Source organism: Coregonus clupeaformis, chromosome 8 (genome assembly GCF_020615455.1).
Source record: "Coregonus clupeaformis isolate EN_2021a chromosome 8, ASM2061545v1, whole genome shotgun sequence".
Lineage (NCBI taxonomy): Eukaryota > Metazoa > Chordata > Actinopteri > Salmoniformes > Salmonidae > Coregonus > Coregonus clupeaformis.
Genome location: NC_059199.1, coordinates 16,616,399 through 16,636,636, shown reverse-complemented (window position 1 = coordinate 16,636,636; position 20,238 = coordinate 16,616,399). Strand labels below are relative to the sequence as shown.

General features: G+C 41.9%; 1 protein-coding gene across 1 annotated transcript; it reads right to left on the bottom strand.

Moving 5' to 3' along the window:
* Positions 1 to 357: 357 nt before the first annotated feature.
* LOC121571196 (titin-like) lies at positions 358 to 19,932 on the bottom strand. Its single transcript, XM_045222227.1, has 24 exons — positions 19,458 to 19,932; positions 18,956 to 19,299; positions 18,586 to 18,864; positions 18,162 to 18,410; positions 17,816 to 17,935; positions 17,430 to 17,503; positions 11,684 to 11,741; positions 10,780 to 10,824; positions 10,347 to 10,619; positions 9,844 to 10,107; positions 9,333 to 9,617; positions 4,100 to 4,384; positions 3,559 to 3,822; positions 3,013 to 3,333; positions 2,641 to 2,919; positions 2,217 to 2,465; positions 1,865 to 1,981; positions 1,732 to 1,756; positions 1,549 to 1,646; positions 1,127 to 1,207; positions 943 to 1,005; positions 757 to 816; positions 560 to 622; positions 358 to 397 (listed from the first exon to the last, which is right to left on the bottom strand). Exons 1-24 carry the CDS (start codon positions 19,832 to 19,834, stop codon positions 390 to 392), a joined length of 4,281 nt encoding a protein of 1,426 aa, XP_045078162.1. The 5' UTR covers positions 19,835 to 19,932; the 3' UTR covers positions 358 to 389.
* Positions 19,933 to 20,238: the final 306 nt, after the last annotated feature.

The window sequence follows — 20,238 nt, the reverse complement described above, 5'->3', positions numbered from 1 at the left end:
CCTTATATTTTATATAAAGCTGTAACAGTAATACACAATTAAACCATGCTTAAGTAAAATATATCTGTTGGTAAATAAAATACGAAAAAAAATCCTTAAAGTACAAGGTGTTATTGTGTGTGTGTGTCTGTTTGCTTGTGTGCATTGAGCGTGCATAATCCATGTTCCCGCGTTTCCTTCCGCTCCTCCTCTGATGGTGTGTCCCTCCATTCTTCCATCCCTCCATCCTTCCACCCATCCATCCCTCCATTCGTCCATCACTCCATCCTTCCATCCTTCCATCCCTCCATCCTTCCATCCCTCCATCCTTCCATCCTTCCATCCCTCCATTCCTCAATCCCTCCATCCCTCAATCCCTCCATCCCTCCATTCCTCCATCCCTGCCCCCCTCAAGGTCCTGCAACATATCACCACACAAAGTTGTTTAGGACATGCAGTCAAACAAACTCTTAAGAATCAAACAAAAATACATACTTTAAATACATACATTATCCTTCAGAGAAATAGTTCCATATTAGTATCATATTAAGTATCAATAGCACATGGCTATTAGTCTTACCTGGGGCTGTGACTGGCTTCACTTGAGAATAGACCGAATCTGCCTCAGGTGGGGTTTCTGTTTCTGTAAGGGGTGAGGATAAACATCAGAATAATAGAACAGTTATATACATAATAATATACAGCTAGTCAATAAGGGGTCAAAGAGGTGTGAGGTTATGATAGGGGGAATATGGAAGGAGGGATTTCTAGTCTGACCTTTCTTCTTCTTGGCTTTGGCCTTCTGTTTAAGGTCAACCTCAGCATGTCCAGTTGCTGCTGAAAATGGAAATATCCAGTCAACAAATTAAGGAAATAGCTTATTGCATATTCTGCATCTTCATTGAAATTCCAAAATTGTACATTTAGATTTCACTGACTGCCGACCTGTAGAATGGGTCTTACCTGTGGCCTTCCCTGTCTTGACCTCAGAATAGACTGGATTTTCTTTTGGAACAGCTGGCTTTTCTAAGGAGGAGGAGGGGAAGGAAGAGGAGGAGGAGGAGAGAATTTGTAAGTTTGTATCAAATTTGATGAGTAAAAAACACTGCTACATTTTGTATTAATTTATGTGACAGTTAAGAATTACTTTTCTTTTTCTTGTCGAACTTTTTGAGTTGAATCTGGGCGTACATCACATCACTTGGTCCAGCAGTAGCAGCAGCAGCATCTGAAACATACAGGTAATACACTAATATCTCTACTTAGTCTTAGTATGCTAGTCTTATTAACCACATGAAGAACAACAGCAACAACAACTCTATACTGTATTCATGCTTAACATACATTAACAGTACCATTGTCATTATTGTCTGAGGGAGTGATTGTACCGTAGATGTTAGCGCCACCAATTGGTCAAAGAAGAGAGAGAAAGATTAATTGGTTAGTTATCCCTCAGATTGCCTAGGGACAGAGTACATTAACATGTTTAACACAAAGTGGATGGTGAAAAGTCACTGGATGAAGTTACAGAGAGAGGAGAGTGATAGTGATCTGGGCTGAGAGACTGACCATGCTGCGGACGTGTATACCCAGCATCAGGAGCCTGGCTCTGGGTAGATCCTTGGTCCTGTTTGGGGTCCAGGTTGGTGCTGTGTGGCTGGGGGGGCCTACATGGAGAGAGATACTCATGAAACACACAGATGATATTTTACTGTATGAAAAGGAACGTAGTTGAAAGACAGGTGTACTCACGAGAATATCCTGTTACAACAGGAACCTGTAATGAAAAATGCATATAATTATATCAGGACATTATTGTTTTGAACTTTTGAAATGAGACATTTGTCTCTTAAACAAGTTAAATGAGAATTGATAAAAGTCTCACCTTTGGCGTTTTTATATCGACACAGCAGTACCAGGAGAATGGCCATTAGAACACCAGCAACAACCAGGCCCACAACCACTACTACTAGGACTGATGTAGAGGGTCCAGGAGTTACGCCTGGAGAGAGAACAGCAAATCAGCATCAGACTCTGAGGTAGTTATAGAAAATAAATAAAGTAGTGGACAAAGTGAAACAATTCTGTAGATACATTATATATTTGACATCTAACTTGAGATCAGATGACCAGCCTGAGCTTGCAACTCCAAACCTACAGTATGCTTTTTAACAATACAAATCACTGATGACCACAGATATTATGAAAAGGTAATGTGATCAAAACCGATTTCTCACCTCTCACTGTCACCCAGCTCTCTGGTGATTCTCCTTCAGTAGATTTACACTTATAGAAGCCTTCATCTGACTTGGATACTGCAGGGATGGTCATCTCTCCTGTGGTCTCATTCCTGATGAGTACTCCATCTTTGTAGAAATCAACCTTGGGGATTGGGTTTGTTTCCTGATATCTATTTGTACAGCGCAGAGTCACAGAGTCTCCCTCAGTCATGGGATAGGCAGGGCTCTCCAGGATCACAGCACCAGCTGTGTAACATAATATATAAATAATACTGTAAATCTGGAGTAATCACACACAATATTTTAATGTCTTATGAGCTTGCATTTTATATGAGATACATTCATTCAGTTTCAGAATTGAACATCATTATCATACATTGAAATGTAAAAAAGGTTAGTGAATGTTGTACAATAAACGTACCATCCACTGTGATATTGACAGCATTACTGTACTCTCCTGATCCAGACTCACACCAGTACACTCCACTGTCCTTTTCAAGTGTGAACCTGATGGTACATGTGGACCCTGCTATTGATCCCCAGTAAGAGCCACACCATGACTCCACTCCTCTCTCTCTGTATCTCTTCAGTCTCCATCCAGTAGAGTTCCCCTTCTCCTCACAGCTTAGTGAGAGAGACTTTGATGTAAAGTGTTGAGTTCTGTTGGGTCTTATTCTGAGAGACACTGAAGGATGCAGGTCTGATACAAAGAGAAAGACTCAAACTTATAGTGATATATACACATGAGGATGACTTAAATGTGGTTAAATGCAGTTTCAATGCAGTTAGTTACCTCCTGACCAGAGAAACTGAGGTTCACTGTAGAGTGTGTCATAGACTGGGTCTCCTCTCCCAGCTCTACACACATATCCTCCTGTGTGATTAGGACCAGCAGGGATCAGAGTGTAGGAGTCTTCAGTAGTCCCATTGCCAGATAGAGGCTCTACAGAGTAGGACTTGTCCAATAGGGAGGGTAACCCAGCTCTGTAGGGAACAGTTCGGTACCAGAAGAACCTCCAGCCTATAGATGACTCTTTAACCCCACAGCTCAGAGTAACTGAGTCTCCAGGGTTCAGCCACTGAGGAGAGACACTCAGGACAGCTTGGGGTTTATCTGTTATAAAGGAGATGTCACAATTAAAATGTTTGTTCTTTAATTAAATAATTTTAGTATAAAATGTTTACCCATTTTTTTAATCATGGTATTGTACCTTAAACCAAAATCAAAATAAGTTTAGTTCCATCATTGATCTCACTGTCTGCTATTTGACCTCATCCCTTTTGTATTTTTCTCACTATTCTGTCTCTTTCTCTTGCAATCCCATAAAAACAGACTTACCTAACACGGTCAATTGTATAGCATTACTTGTCTCGGAGTGTTTTAAGCCATTGATTTTCTGAAGACCTTCACAGGTATATAGACCATTCTTTGCAGGACTGATTCTGTACTCAGGCTCTGTTTTCGAGTAGAACGACTTCCCACTGTTATAAAAAGCATACTCAATCCGTTTTCCTCCCTGTATGTCACATCTGAGTGTGACAGTCTCTCCACTGAATATCTGAGGCCAGTTGGGTTGGAGGGTCAGAACAGCCACAGGTCTCTCTGTATAGACACACCACAGACAATAAATACCATCACACAACTTAGAATGTAAAATAATGTTGATCAGCATTTATCACAATATGACCATATCATAAGTTGCCATTTTTGAACATACAGTATGCAGTCTGAACTGTCTGATTTACCAAGATCTAGTCATCAGAATACTGACATATACAGTGATGTCTACACACACACAGATACACACACACACACACACACACACACACACACACACACACACACACACACACACACACACACACACACAATTCCTCACCAATCACAGTGATATTGACAGGATCACTGATGATTGATGATATGGATCTGGACTGGATCTCTCCCTGACACCAGTAGAGGCTCTGGTCAGACACAGCAGGTCTACTGATGGTGAAGGTGGCTCCTGTTGTAGTGTGTCTGTCAGACTGGGGCACTACTTTCTTAGTGTTGTCTTTGTACCATGTATAGCTCCAGGCATTGTCATACCCCACTGAACACGTCAGAGTTACTGTCTCTCCAGTGTACACAGGGTTTGGATTTATGGTCAGTATAGCTTTGGGCAGGGCTGTGAGAAAAGAGCATAATTTAAAGATCTGGATACATGCTTAGCAATATCCAAAGATTTAGTTGTTGTTGGAACGTTTTCATACTATAAAAGTCCACTATGGGTGTATGTTGACTTGATTTGGTGTGAATTGAACATATGATTCTGTTTTTTTCCTAAAAATGTTATTTAAAAAAAGACTTTCACTATCATACTATCCAGGTCTGTGCCCAAACAGTTTGAGCTTCTACTTCTAAAAATCCACCTTTCCAGAAATAAGTCTCTCACTGTTGCCGCTTGCTACAGACCCCCCTCAGCCCCCAGCTGTGCCCTGGACACCATATGTGAATTGATTGCCCCCCATTTATCCTCTGAGTTTGTACTGCTTGGTGACCTAAATTGGGATATGCTTAATACCCCAGCCATCCTACAATCCAAGCTAGATGCCCTCAACCTCATGCAAATTATCAACGAACCTACCAGGTACAACCCTAAATCCTTAAACATGGGTACCCTCATAGATATCATCCTGACTAACATACCCTCTAAATACACCTCAGCTGTCTTCAACCAGGATCTCAGCGATCACTGCCTTATTGCCTGCGTCCGTAACGGGTCCGTGGTCAAACGACCACCCCTCATCACTGTCAAACGCTCCCTAAAACACTTTAGCGAGGAGGCCTTCCTAATTGACCTGGCCCAGGTATCCTGGATGGATATAGATCTCATTCCGTCAGTAGAGGATGCCTGGTTGTTCCTTAAAAGTAATTTCCTCTCAATCTTAAATAAACATGCCCCATTCAAAAAATACAGAACTAAGAACCGATATAGCCCCTGGTTCTCCTCAGACTTGACTGCCCTTGACCAGCACAAAAACATCCTGTGGCGTACAGCATTAGCATCAAATAGCCCCCGCGATATGCAACTTTTCAGGGAAGTTAGGAACCAATATACACAAGCAGTCAGGAAAGCAAAGGCTAACTTTTTCAAACAGAAATTTGCATCCTGTAGCACTAACTCCAAAAAGTTTTGGGACACTGTAAAGTCCATGGAGAATAAGAGCACTTCCTCCCAGCTGCCCACTGCACTGAGGCTAGGAAACACTATCACCACCGATAAATCTACAATAATCGAGAATTTCAACAAGCATTTTGCTACAGCTGGCCATGCTTTCCATCTGGCTACCACTAACCCGGCCACCAACTCTGCACCCTCTGCTGCAACTTGCCCATGCCCCCCGCTTCTCCTTCACACAAATTCAGACAGCTGATGTTTTGAAAGCGCTGCAAAATCTGGACCCCTACAAATCAGCTGGGCTAGACAATCTGGACCCTTTCTTTCTAAAACTAGCCGCCGAAATTGTCGCAACCCCTATTACTAGTCTGTTCAACCTCTCTTTCATAACGTCTGAGATCCCCAGAGATTGGAAAGCTGCCGCGGTCATCCCCCTCTTCAAAGGGGGTGACACTCTAGATCCAAACTGCTACAGACCTATATCCATCCTGCCCTGCCTTTCGAAAGTATTCGAAAGCCAAGTTAACAAACAGATCATCGACCATTTCGAATACCACCGTACCTTCTCCGCTATGCAATCCGGTTTCCGAGCTGGTCACGGGTGCACTTCAGCCACGCTCAAGGTCCTAAACGATATTATAACCACGATTGATAATAGACAGTACTGTGCAGCCGTCTTCATCGACCTGGCCAAGGCTTTCGACTCTGTCAACCACCGCATTCTTATTGGCAGACTAAATAGCCTTGGTTTCTCAAATGACTGCCTCGCCTGGTTCACCAACTACTTCTCAGATAGAGTTCAGTGTGTCAAATCGGAGGGCCTGTTGTCTGGACCTATGGCAGTCTCTATGGGGGTGCCACAGGGTTCAATTCTTGGGCCGACACTTTTCTCTGTGTATATCAATGATGTCGCTCTTGCTGCTGGTGACTCTCAGATCCACCTCTACGCAGACGACACCATTTTGTATACATCTGGCCCTTCATTGGACACTGTGTTAACAAACCTCCAAACGAGCTTCAATGCCATACAACAATCCTTCAGTAGCCTTCAACTGCTCTTAAACACTAGTAAAACTAAATGCATGCTTTTCAATCGAACGCTGCTAGCACCCGCCCACCTGACTAGAATCACCACTCTCGACGGGTCTGACCTAGAGTATGTGGACAACTACAAATATCTAGGTGTCTGGTTAGACTGTAAACTCAACTTCCAGACTCACATAAAGAATCTCCAATCCAAAGTTAAATCTAGAATCGGCTTCCTATTCCGCAACAAAGCCTCCTTCACTCATGCTGCCAAACATGCCCTCGTAAAACTGACTATCCTACCGATCCTTGACTTCGGCGATGTCATTTACAAAATAGCCTCCAACACTCTACTCAGCAAATTGGATGTAGTCTATCACAGTGCCATGCGTTTTGTCTCCAAAGCCCCATACACTACCCACCACTGTGACCTGTACGCTCTTGTTGGCTGGTCCTCACTACATGTTCGTCGTCAAACCCACTGGCTCCAGGCCATCTATAAATCACTGCTAGGCAAATCCCTGCCTTATCTTAGCTCATTGGTCACCATAGCAGCACCCACCCGTAGTCTGCGCTCCAGCAGGTATATCTCACTGGTCATTCCCAAAGCCAACACCTCCTTTGGCCGCCATTCCTTCCAGTTCTCTGCTGCCAATGACTGGAACGAATTGCAAAAATCTCTGAAGCTGGAGACTCTTATCTCCCCTCAATAACTTTAAGCATCAGTTGTCAGAGCACCTTACCGATCACTGCACCTGTACACAGCCCATCTGAAATTAGCCCACCCAACTACCTCATCCCTATATTGTTATTTATTTTGCTCTTTTGCACCCCAGTATCTCTATTTGCACATCATCTCTTGCACATCTAGCATTCCAGTGTTAATACTATTGTAATTATTCTGCACTATAGCCTATTTATTGCCTTACCTCCATAACTTGCTACATTTGCACACACTGTATATATATTTTCTGTTGTATTTCTGACTTTATGTTTTTTTTACCCCATATGTAACTCTGTGTTGTTTTTATTGCACTACTTTGCTTTATCTTGGCCAGGTCGCAGTTCTAAATGAGAACCTGTTCTCAACTGGCTTACCTGGTTAAATAAAGGTGAAAAAAAAAAAAAATGTATACAGTTGAAGTCAGAAGTTTACATACACTTAGGTTGGAGTCATTAAAACTCGTTTTTCAACCACTACACACATTTCTTGTTAACAAACTATAGTTTTGGCAAGTCGGTTAGGACATCTACTTTGTGCATGACACAAGTATTTTCTCCAACAATTGTTTACAGACAGATCATTTCACTTATAATTCACTGTATCACAATTCCAGTGGGTCAGAAGTTTACATACACTAAGTTGACTGTGCCTTTAAACAGCATGGAAAATTCGAGAAAATTATGTAAAGGTAGGCTAATTGACATCATTTGAGTCAATTTGAGGTGTACCTGTGGATGAAATTCAAGGCCTACCTTCAAACCCAGTGCCTCGTTGCTTGACATCATGGGAAAATCAAAAGAAATCAGCCAAGCCCTCAGAAAAAAAATTGTAGACCTCCACAAGTCTGGTTTATCCTTGGGAGCAATTTCCAAATGCCTGAAGGTACCACGTTCATCTGTACAAACAATAGTATAAACACCATAGGACCACGCTGCCGTCATACCGCTCAGGAAGGAGACGCGTTCGGTCTCCTAGAGATTAACGTACTTTGGTGCGAAAAGTGCAAATCAATCCCAGAATAACAGCAAAGGACCTTGTGAAGATGCTGGAAGAAACAGGTACAAAAGTATCTATATCCACAGTAAAACAAGTAAAATTTCGACATAACCTGAAAGGCCGCTCAGCAAGGAAGAAGCCACTGCTCCTAAACCGCCATAAAAAAGCCAGACTACGGTTTGCATCTGCACATAGGGACAAAGATAATACTTTTTGGAGAAATGTCCTCAGGTCTGATGAAACAAAAATACAACTGTTTGGCCATAATGACCATTGTTATGTTTGGAGGAAAAACGGGGCTCTTGCAAGCCGAAGAACACCATCCCAACCTTGAAGCATGGGGGTGGCAGCATCATGCTGTGGGGGTGCTTTGCTGCAGGAGGGACTGGTGCACTTCACAAAATAGATGGCATCATGAGGAAGGAAAAATATGTGGATATATTGAAGCAACATCTCAAGACATCAGTCAGGAAGTTAAAGCTTGGTCGCAAATGGGTCTTCCAAATGGACAATGACCCCAAGCATACTTCCAAAGTTGTAGCAAAATGGCTTAAGGATAATGAAGTCAAGTTTCCCACGGGGGGCCAGTATGAAAATGTATGCACTCACCAACTGTAAGTCGCTCTGGATAAGAGTGTCTGCTAAATGACTAAAATGTAAATGTAAATGTATTGGAGTGGCCATCACAAAGCCCTGACCTCAATCCTATAGAACATTTGTGGGCAGAACTGAAAAAGCGTGTGCGAGCAAGGAGGCCTGCAAACCGGACTCCGTTACACCAACTCTGTCAGGAGGAATGGGCCAAACTTCACCCAACTTATAGTGGGAAGCTTGTGGAAGGCTACCCAAAACGTTTGACCCAAGTTAAAGAATTTAAAGGCAATGCTACCAAATACTAATTGAGTGTATGTAAACTTCTGACCCACTGGGAATGTGATGAAAGTAATAAAATCTGAAATAAATAATTTTCTCTACTATTATTCTGACATTTCACATTCTTAAAATAAAGTGGTGATCCTAACTGACCTAAGACAGGGAATTTTTACTAGGATTAAATGTCAGGAATTGTGAAAAACTGAGTTTAAATGTATTTGGCGAAGGTGTACGTAAAGTTTCGACTTCAACTGTACATGGATCATGTCTACATGATTTACTCAATATAAATAGTGTCCATTTGTATGATAAAAAACACAAAACAAAGTAACTCACCTTTCACAGTGATAGTGACAGGATCACTGATGATTGATGATATGGATCTGGACTGGATCTCTCCCTGACACCAGTAGAGACCCTGGTCAGACTCAGCAGCTCTACTGATGGTGAAGGTGGCTCCTGTTGTAGTGTGTCTGCCAGACAAGGTCACTACTTTCTTAGTGTTGTCTTTGTACCATGTATAGCTCCAGTCACTGTCAGACCCCACTGAGCACATCAGAGTTACTGTCTCTCCAGTGTATGCAGGGTTTGGATTTACGGTCAGTGTAGTTTCAGGCAGAGCTAAGAAAACAGATAGCAGAATATCAAAACATCTGGATACATGCTTGGCCATTTTTAATTATTTAGCTGTTGCAGTTAAGTTTTGATAAAAGCTGATTTTAGGGGTATGTTCACTCTATTCAGTTTCAATTTACAGTGTATACTGTATATATGTAATTAGATGAACCCTCATTGGCTCAGATTTTTGAATGTCCAGATAGTGATTGAAGATAAATAATTAGCTCACCAGTGACGCTGATGTGGAGAGATGAGCTGAGATATGACTTCTGGGGCCGTCTTGTCCTTCTCCCCTCACACTGGTACTGACCAGCCTGGTCAGAGAGAAAGATGGTGGTGGTTTTACTGGTGTGACTGGAAAGCCGTTCTTTATTTATTAACCAGTGGTACGTCCAGTCTGTGTAGTCTGATATGTCACACTGCAGCTTGACTGTGTCTCCGGAGTACAGTGGTTCCTGGGTAGTGACTATCTTAACTGAGGCTGTAGGCAGAGCTGAGGAAACAGTTAAATGAAGACAAATGCAATTAGTGCACCAATCAGTTAAAAGTATGCTCTTACCCCATATTTCTTCAATTATCAAATGAAATGTGGAAGAATTAATGGAGGAATCTGAACAGCAATGGTAGGCTGACATTTTTTAAATGACAAAATAGCATCCTTAAAATGGGGCCAAATGTCAAGTGGTTATGGGCATGGAGGCACTGATGTGAATGAGAGATAAGATGACTTACCTGTCACCGTCAGTCTGACTCGATTACTCCACTTAGAATCCTTCTTCTGATCAATATGTGTACCGAGACACCAGTAGTCACCACTGTCTGACATCTTAACCTCACTGATCTCATATTCATGCTTCTTACTGAGTAAGTCTACACCATCCTTGTGCCATGTGTATTCCCAGTCAGTGACTTCTCCTCTCTTTATGTTACATCTGAGAGTAACAGACTCTCCACTGAATATCTGTGAGGATTTGGGGTGTATGGTCAGATCAGCCTTTGCCTGTCCTGCTCAAAATAAAACCAGCATGATAAAATTGCTTTACAAATGTTATTTTGAGACACTCAAAACACAACATATGTCTATCCAAAAGCAGCTTTAAACATCACAAAGAAATATGATGAAGCATTAAGAGATGAAGGCTTGATCAAGTGTACAAATATCTACCATCATCATCTTCAGAGTGTCCAGAGTAGATGTGTGTACTCAGCACTACAACAAAGAAAGTCACATTGCTCCAATATTAGTTTTGAAATAAATAACAACATTCCATATTCATGTTACTGTTTACAAAATCCATCCTGTGCTTTATTTTAAAGATGCAATCTGCGTTTTCTACATAGATTTCTACACTACTAAATGAATCACAGCAATTCAAGTCTTATTCCATCATAACCCAAAATATATGTTTATTTTATGACAATTATTGTAAACAATGTAGATGAATGAATTTCCTTAGCCCCTTCCCTCAGCCGTATACCACAACAAGTGGCAGGGTGGCCATTTTAAGGTAGTTTGAATTACAGACTGCAGCTATAAATGGCCACTGACTTCCCATGTTCTGCACACAGTGAGAGTACAGAGACCAAAAACACCAAAACACCACTCATTCATCTCTTAACACAGTTTACTATAACTGTAGCAAAGGAACCCTCAACCATTTACAATAATCAAAACTTGATACTACAACACATCCAACAAATATTGCATTTTGTATTCATTGTCATTGACAGCACATTTTGCATCCACTGAGTTAACACCAGTCTTTAGTTCCTGAGGTATGACCTGGCTAAATGCACACCACCACACTAACCATGTCTGCATGGCATCATCTCTATAAGCTTAGGTTCTCACCATGATGCAACTGTCTTACTCCATATCTACACCATATTTTGCTGCAATTTCCTTTTAGTGCCGTTTTCTAATGTTTTCTCAATAAGGGATACAAAAAAACAAAGATAAAGCTTGAAACTGTCTTCATTTCCATTAATGTCTTATTCCTTCTTACCTTAAGGGCTTAGTAAATCAGGTAATTAGTGTTCATACACACACACACTAACTCAGTACTTACCTAGTAGCAAACAGAGCAAGGTGCTCTCCATTCTGTCCCCACAGACAAGTGACTTTCTCTAGAACTATAGTCCTTCTGACAAACCCCTCTACTTCCTCTATGATGACAGTCTGCTTAGATCACACCTCTTCACAGACACACAGAAAAACTGAGAGAGAAAGATTCAAGAGGAATGTAAAAAGTCTGAGAAAAAAGAGTCGCGGTTTATAGTCTATTCATATTATATTAGATAGATAGACAGATAGATAGATAGATAGATAGATGGATAGATAGATAGATAGATAGATAGATAGATAGATAGATAGATAGATAGATAGATAGATAGATAGATAGATAGATAGATAGACTAAGTTAGTAGTGCGTGTTCCCAGTCCGGCCCGACCCGTTCCTGCTCCCCGCACTAAGTTAGTAGTGCGTGTTCCCCGTCCGGCCCGACCTGTTCCTGCTCCCCGCACCAAGCTAGTGGTGCGCGTCGCCAGTCCGGCCCGGCCTGTTCCTGCGCCTCGCACCAAGCCAGTGGTGCGCATCGCCAGTCCGGCCCTGCCTGTTACTGCTCCTCGCACCAAGCCAGTGGTGCGCGTCGCCAGTCTGGCCCGGCCTGTTCCTGCTCCTCGCACCAAGCCAGTGGTGCGCGTCGCCAGTCCGGCCAGGCCCGTTCCTGCCCCTCGCACCAAGCCAGTGTTGCGTGTTCCTAGTCCGGTCCGGCCCGTGCCTGCGCCTCGCACCAGACAAGTGGTGCGTTTGTCCAGTCCGGCACGGCCCGTGCCCGTTCCACCGGCACCGGTCAGCTGCTCCACTCCGGAGCCAGAGTAGTCCGCTCCACCGGTGCCCAGTTCAGCTCCGGTCAGCGGCTCCAGTCCGGAGCCTGACGTCAGCCCCTCTCCAGGTTCGGGGTCTCTCACACCAGGGTCCAGACAGGGTCTGGTGTATCGTGGGAGGAAGGAGAGGGTAAGCAGCGCGCTGAGGTCCAGACCGGACCAGGGGCGTAATGGGGGGGAGGAGACATTGTGGTCGTCACGCCCGGAGACGGATCCTTCTCCGAGGCGGAATGCCCACCCGGACCTTTCCCTGTCATGTCAGGTTGGTGCGGTCGGAGTCCGCACCTTTGGGGGGGGGGGGGTACTGTCACCCCCTGACTCAGGGGACTCTTATATGTTGAGTCAGGGTGTGTATATTCTTTGTGGTGTTTTCTATGTTTTGATTTATTATGTGTAGATCTATGTGGTTCCCAATCAGAGGCAGCTGTAGCTCGTTGTCTCTGATTCGGGATCATACTTAGGCAGCCAATTGGCACTAGTGGGTTGTGGGATCTTGTTCCTTGTAAGGTATGTTGTGTGTGCTACCTTGGACTTCACGTTTCGTTTCGTTTATTGTTTTGTCGAGTGTTTATTGGTTGAATAAACATGTACGTATATCACGCTGCGCCTTGGTCTGTCCCGTCATTAAACGAACGTGACAACGTACCATCCACTGTGATGTTGACAGCATTACTGTACTCTCCTGATGCAGACTCACACCAGTACACTCCACTGTCCTTTTCAAGTGTGGACCTGATGGTACATGTGGACCCTGCCATTGATCCCCAGTTAGAGCCACACCCTGACTCCACTCCTCTCTCTCTGTATCTCTTCAGCCTCCATCCAGTAGAGTTCCCCTTCTCCTCACAGCTTAGTGAGAGAGACTTGGATGTAAAGTGTTGAGTTCTGTTTGGTCTTATTCTGAGAGACACTGAAGGATGCAGGTCTGATACAAAGAGAAAGACTCAAACTTTTTGTTATATATACACATGAGGATGACTTACAGTGGGGAAAAAAAAAGTATTTAGTCAACCACCAATTGTGAAAGTTCTCCCACTTAAAAAGATTATAATTTTTTTTCTCCAGAAAATCACATTGTAGGATTTTTTATGAATTTATTTTCAAATGATGGTGGAAAATAAGTATTTGGTCAATAACAAAAGTTTCTCAATACTTTGTTATATACACTTTGTTGGCAATGATACAGGTCAAACGTTTTCTGTAAGTCTTCACAAGGTTTTCACACACTGTTGCTGGTATTTTGGCCCATTCCTCCATGCAGATCTCCTCTAGAGCAGTGATGTTTTGGGGCTGTCGCTGGGCAACACGGACTTTCAACTCCCTCCAAAGATTTTCTATGGGGTTTAGATCTGGAGACTGGCTAGGCCACTCCAGGACCTTGAAATGCTTCTTACGAAGCAACTCCTTCGTTGCCCGGGTGGTGTGTTTGGGATCATTGTTATGCTGAAAGACCCAGCCACGTTTCATCTTCAATGCCCTTGCTGATGGAAGGAGGTTTTCACTCAAAATCTCACGATACATGGCCCCATTCATTCTTTCCTTTACACGGATCAGTGGTCCTGGTCCCTTTGCAGAAAAACAGCCCCAAAGCATGATGTTTCCACCCCCATGCTTCACAGTAGGTATGGTGTTCTTTGGATGCAACTCAGCATTCTTTGTCCTCCAAACACGACGAGTTGAGTTTTTACCAAAAAGTTATATTTTGGTTTCATCTGACCATATGACATTCTCCCAATCCTCTTCTGGATCATCCAAATGCACTCTAGCAAACTTCAGACGGGCCTGGACATGTACTGGCTTAAGCAGGGGGGACACGTCTGGCACTGCAGGATTTGAGTCCCTGGCGGCGTAGTGTGTTACTGATGGTAGGCTTTGTTACTTTGGTCCCAGCTCTCTGCAGGTCATTCACTAGGTCCCCCCGTGTGGTTCTGGGATTTTTGCTCACCGTTCTTGTGATCATTTTGATCCCATGGGGTGAGATCTTGCGTGGAGCCCCAGATCGAGGGAGATTATCAGTGGTCTTGTATGTCTTCCATTTCCTAATAATTGCTCCCACAGTTGATTTCTTCAAACCAAGCTGCTTACCTATTGCAGATTCAGTCTTCCCAGCCTGGTGCAGGTCTACAATTTTGTTTCTGGTGTCCTTTGACAGCTCTTTGGTCTTGGCCATAGTGGAGTTTGGAGTGTGACTGTTTGAGTGATAGATTAATTATTAATGACTAATTATTACACCCTGAAACTGTGTATAATGTGTTAGAAATGTGTGAGTGTAGGACCAGTAAAGGCTATGGCATTGAGCCACTATTTAGCAATGTGAGTAAGAGTTAGGCCAGACAACAAAGACAACTGAGAAACTAAGATAAAGAGGCCTCCCAATTTAGGGAGGGGAGAAACTGTTATGAAAACATGGTGCAGAATATTGTGAGAACGGCAATAACTGAGTAATGCAGGGAGTAGGGTATGTGTGTGTGTGTGTGTGTGTGTGTGTGTGTGTGTGTGTGTGTGTGTGAGTGTGTGTGTGTGTGTGTATGTGTGTATGCATGTGTGTATATGTGTGTGTGTGTGTGTGTGAACTGATGGTCAGTAGAGCAGTTTTAGAGTGGAAAACTACAGCCCGCCTACAGAGGGGAGGGATTTTTTTGTATGACGTATGAGTATAAATGATGGACTCTGAAATTGTGATGGCAGAATTCTCAATGAATAAATATCTCTGACTATGCAGACCGGGACTCTGGCCATTACTTAAATCCCAAAAGACTTACAACCTTTTGGGAGACGCACAGAGAAACTGAAATAGTTTGTTAAATAATTCACATAACATTGAGGTTGTGGACAGGTGTCTTTTATACTGATAACAAGTTCAAACAGGTGCCATTAATACAGGTAATGAGTGGAGGACAGAGGAGCCTCTTAAAGAAGAAGTTACAGGTCTGTGAGAGCCAGAAATCTTGCTTGTTTGTAGGTGACCAAATACTTATTTTCCACCATAATTTGCAAATAAATTCATTAAAAATCCTACAATGTGATTTTCTGGATTTTTTTTTCTCAATGTGTCTGTCATAGTTGACGTGTACCTATGATGAAAATTGCAGGCCTCTCTCATCTTTTTAAGTGGGAGAACTTGCACAATTGGTGGCTGACTAAATACTTTTTCCCCCCCACTGTATATAGACCTTTGCAGGACTGATTCTGTACTCAGGCTCTGTATTCGCGTAGACCAACTAATACTTCAATACAGTCCCATTCAAAAATCCTATTTTCCCTAACAGATTAGATAGATAGATGGATGGATAGATGGATAGATGGATAGATGGATAGATGGATAGATGGATAGATGGATAGATGGATAGATGGATAGATGGATAGATGGATAGATGGATAGATGGATAGATGGATAGATAGATAGATAGATAGATAGATAGATAGATAGATAGATAGATAGATAGATAGATAGATAGATAGATAGATAGATAGATAGATAGATAGATTATTACCACTGACCAGAGATTGGAGGAGTTTCAAAGCTGGAACTGGGTAACCGGGTTTCCAGGTTAAAGTGTATAGTTTCATTTTGCTTCACATCATTACATGTTGAATAAATGAATCAATTTTTGTCAACTATTTACCTCTAAAAATATGTTGTAAAGTGTAGAGTGTGGGACACATGTACAACAAGTGTGAAGAAACAAACATGTGGAGAGAAATGTTACAGGTGAAAGAAGTTAAGAGACTTCACCTTCAGTGGGTATACTAATGTAAACATCTGGGGTTTCTTATCGCCCCCTTCAGGACAGGCCTGTAACTACTCCACATCCTTGTGGATCACAATATAGAAACTCATATGGTCATTGGTCACATAGCAACAACATAACCCCTCAGTCTACTGGGTCTGCCCTCTTATTCCTTCCTCTCTCTATGTCATCATATTAGTACAGACATTGACCACTTCTGTATGGGTTCATATCAGTAGAAGTCCAATCTGAAAGTGGTTTAAGAAGACTGACAGCAATATGGTGTATAGAGATTTTGTTAAAAAGTGTTGCTTTACATAATAAGAAATGTATAGGAATGTTCAAGATGTAAATGCATTGTTTCAACTCAGCAATACAGAGAGTAAAAGGAATATGTCCTTAAATTAAATTATATTTCAAAGCAATACAATGATGTGGGGAATCATCACTTTTCATTTGACAAATGAGAATTAATACAAAATACAAAATGCAACACAACCTCCATTGTCTTACGTCAGGTGGCGTCACTCCTATGTGACTCTCGTCAGGCAGAATCGTCGTGCTATCTGATGTAAGACAATGCACACCCTCTTTATTCAAGTTCAATAGTGGAACACTCATCTGGCTCCTATAACGACTACTGAAGAAATAACATTTAATAAAAAACATATAGACATAGAAGTGGAAAGTATGACAAATGTAAATGAAAATAAGCATTAATTGAGTTAAAAACAAACTATACATGTTCCAACATAACTGTTAAAGTTGTTATAGTAGGTCGGCCAACCAAGTATAAACCCACATTTAGTCCCAGAAAATATTCACATACAGCATATATGCACCTGCATGTAAAAAGCATGACATTATCTAAAATACAACATATTAAAAAAATACAACAAATTCTACTTTTAAACAAAACAGGCACTACACTATTTTTCAATCAACAAACTGAAATCAAAGAGGGGTAAGTGTAATATTTCAAGAATATTAACAACAATCAACAATAACAAAGCATACAAGATCCCAAAAGCTGAAAACGTCAACTTGCTAAATCATAGCATTTAGTATTTGTTCAATTTCATTCAAAGATATTTGACTCAGTAAACGCTATCATAAGTCAATGGCAGGGCAATGGCAAAAACTTTAAAATCATAAAAATGGTCATTCAGCTCACAGTTCATACTGTAAAGATCACACGGATGATTCGGTCTGTTCGATGATATCATCAGATCGTAACTCATCTTGAGGAGATTTGGTTGTTGAACACATGCCTATAGGAATATAACGGATGGAGAGTAGCATTAGAGTTAAACTGATTCAACTGCTCGTTCAACTGCACAACACTAAAATGTAATCCTTCAGAAGTAATGAAAATGTTAGTTTGCCTTTTCTGGGGGAAGAACATTTCCGTAGAAGACATTTAACAGAAATAGCTGCCACTGGGCACTTTGTCTATTTACATTTGAAATGAACAATTTGAGTCAACATTACTTGATAACAGTAATACAAGAGCATGACATAAAGAAGGAAAATATCAAGCTGGATAAGCTTCTTGTAGATACACACTGAAATAAAGTGGTCACCTTGAGCCCTGCAGCATTTCACCATCAGAATGATAGACACCAGTAGAAAGGGAGACAACACCAGTAGACCACAGAGCAGCCTGGACAGCAGACACATGGAGACAATAGAACCTGGAGGGACTATCAAAACATGTGTTTTACCATCAACACAAACACACACACACACACACACACACACACACACACACACACACACACACACACACACACACACACACACACACACACACACACACACACACACACACACACACACACACACACACACACACACACACACACACACACACACACACACACACACACACACACACACACACACACACACACACACTGCTCTTCTCACCTCTCATAGTCACCCAGCTCTCTGGTGATTCTCCTTCATTAGATTTACACTTATAGAAGCCTTCATCTGACTTGGATACTGCAGGGATGGTCATCTCTCCTGTGGTCTCATTCCTGATGAGTTCTCCATCTTTGTAGAAATCAACCTTGGGGTTTGGGTTTGTTTCCTGATATCTATTTGTACAGAGCAGAGTCAAAGAGTCTCCCTCAGTCATGGGATAGGCAGGGTTTTCCAGGATCACAGCACCAGCTGTGTAACATAATATATAAATAAAACTGTAAATCAGGAGTAATCCCTCACAATATATTAACGTCTTATGAGCTTGCATTTTATATGAGATACATTCATTCAGTTTCAGAAATGAACATCATTATCATACATTGAAATGTAAAAAAGGTTAGTGAATGTTGTACAATAGACATACCAGCCACTGTGATGTTGACAGCATTACTGTACTCTCCTGATGCAGACTCACACCAGTACACTCCACTGTCCTTTTCAAGTGTGGACCTGATGGTACATGTGGACCCTGCTATTGATCCCCAGTTAGAGCCACACCTTGACTCCACTCCTCTCTCTCTGTATCTCTTCAGTCTCCATCCAGTAGAGTTCCCCTTCTCCTCACAGCTCAGTGAGAGAGACTTTGATGTAAAGTGTTGAGTTCTGTTGGGTCTTATTCTGAGAGACACTGAAGGATGCAGGTCTGAAACAAAGAGGAAAAGTCAAACATAGTTATATATACACATGAGGATGACTTAAATGTGGTTAAATGCAGTTTCAATGCAGTTAGTTACCTCCTGACCAGAGAAACTGAGGTTCACTGTAGAGTGTGTCATAGACTGGGTCTCCTCTCCCAGCTCTACACACATATCCTCCTGTGTGATTAGGACCAGCAGGGATCAGAGTGTAGGAGTCTTCAGTAGTCCCATAGCCAGATAGAGGCTCTACAGAGTAGGACCTGTCCAATAGGGAGGGTAACCCAGCTGTGTAGGGAACAGTTCGGTACCAGAAGAACCTCCAGCCTGTAGATGACTCTTTAACCCCACAGCTCAGAATAACTGAGTCTCCAGGGTTCAGCCACTGAGGAGAGACACTCAGGACAGCTTGGGGTTTATCTGTTATAAAGGAGATGACACAATTAAAATGTTTGTTCTTTAATTAAATCATTTTAGTATAAAATGTTTACCCATTTTGTTATCATGGTATTGTACCTTACCCCAAAATCAAAATAAGTTTAGTTCCATCATTGATCTCACTGTCTGCTATTTGACCTCATCCCTTTTGTGTTTTCCTCACTATTCTGTCTCTTTCTCTTGCAATCCCATAAAAACAGACTTACCTAACACGGTCAATTGTATAGCATTACTTGTCTCTGAGTGTTTTAAGCCATTGATTTTCTGAAGACATTCACAGGTATATAGACCATTCTTTGCAGGACTGATTCTGTACTCAGGCTCTGTATTCGTGTAGACCAACTTCCCACTGCTATAAAAAGCATACTCAATCTCTTCTCCTCCCTGTATGTTACATCTGAGAGTGACAGTCTCTCCACTGAATATCTGAGGCCAGTTGGGTTGGAGGGTCAGAACAGCCACAGGTCTCTCTGTACAGACACACCACATAAAATAAATATTATCACACACCTTAGAATGTAAAATAATGTTGATCAGCATTTATCACAACATGACCACATCATAAGTTGTCTTTTCTGAACATACAGTATGCAGTCTGAACTGTCTGACTTACCAAGATCTAGTCATCAGAATACTGACATATACAGTGATGTCTACACACACACAGATACACACACACACACACAATTCCTCACCAATTTTTATTTTTTTTATTTCACCTTTATTAACCAGGTAAGCCAGTTGAGAACAAGTTCTCATTTACAACTGCGACCTGGCCAAGATAAAGCAAAGCAGTGCGATAAAAACAACAACACAGAGTTACATATGGGGTAAAAAAAACATAAGGTCATAAAATACAACAGAAAATATATATACAGTGTGTGCAAATGTAGCAAGTTATGGAGGTAAGGCAATAAATAGGCTATAGTGCAAAATAATTACAA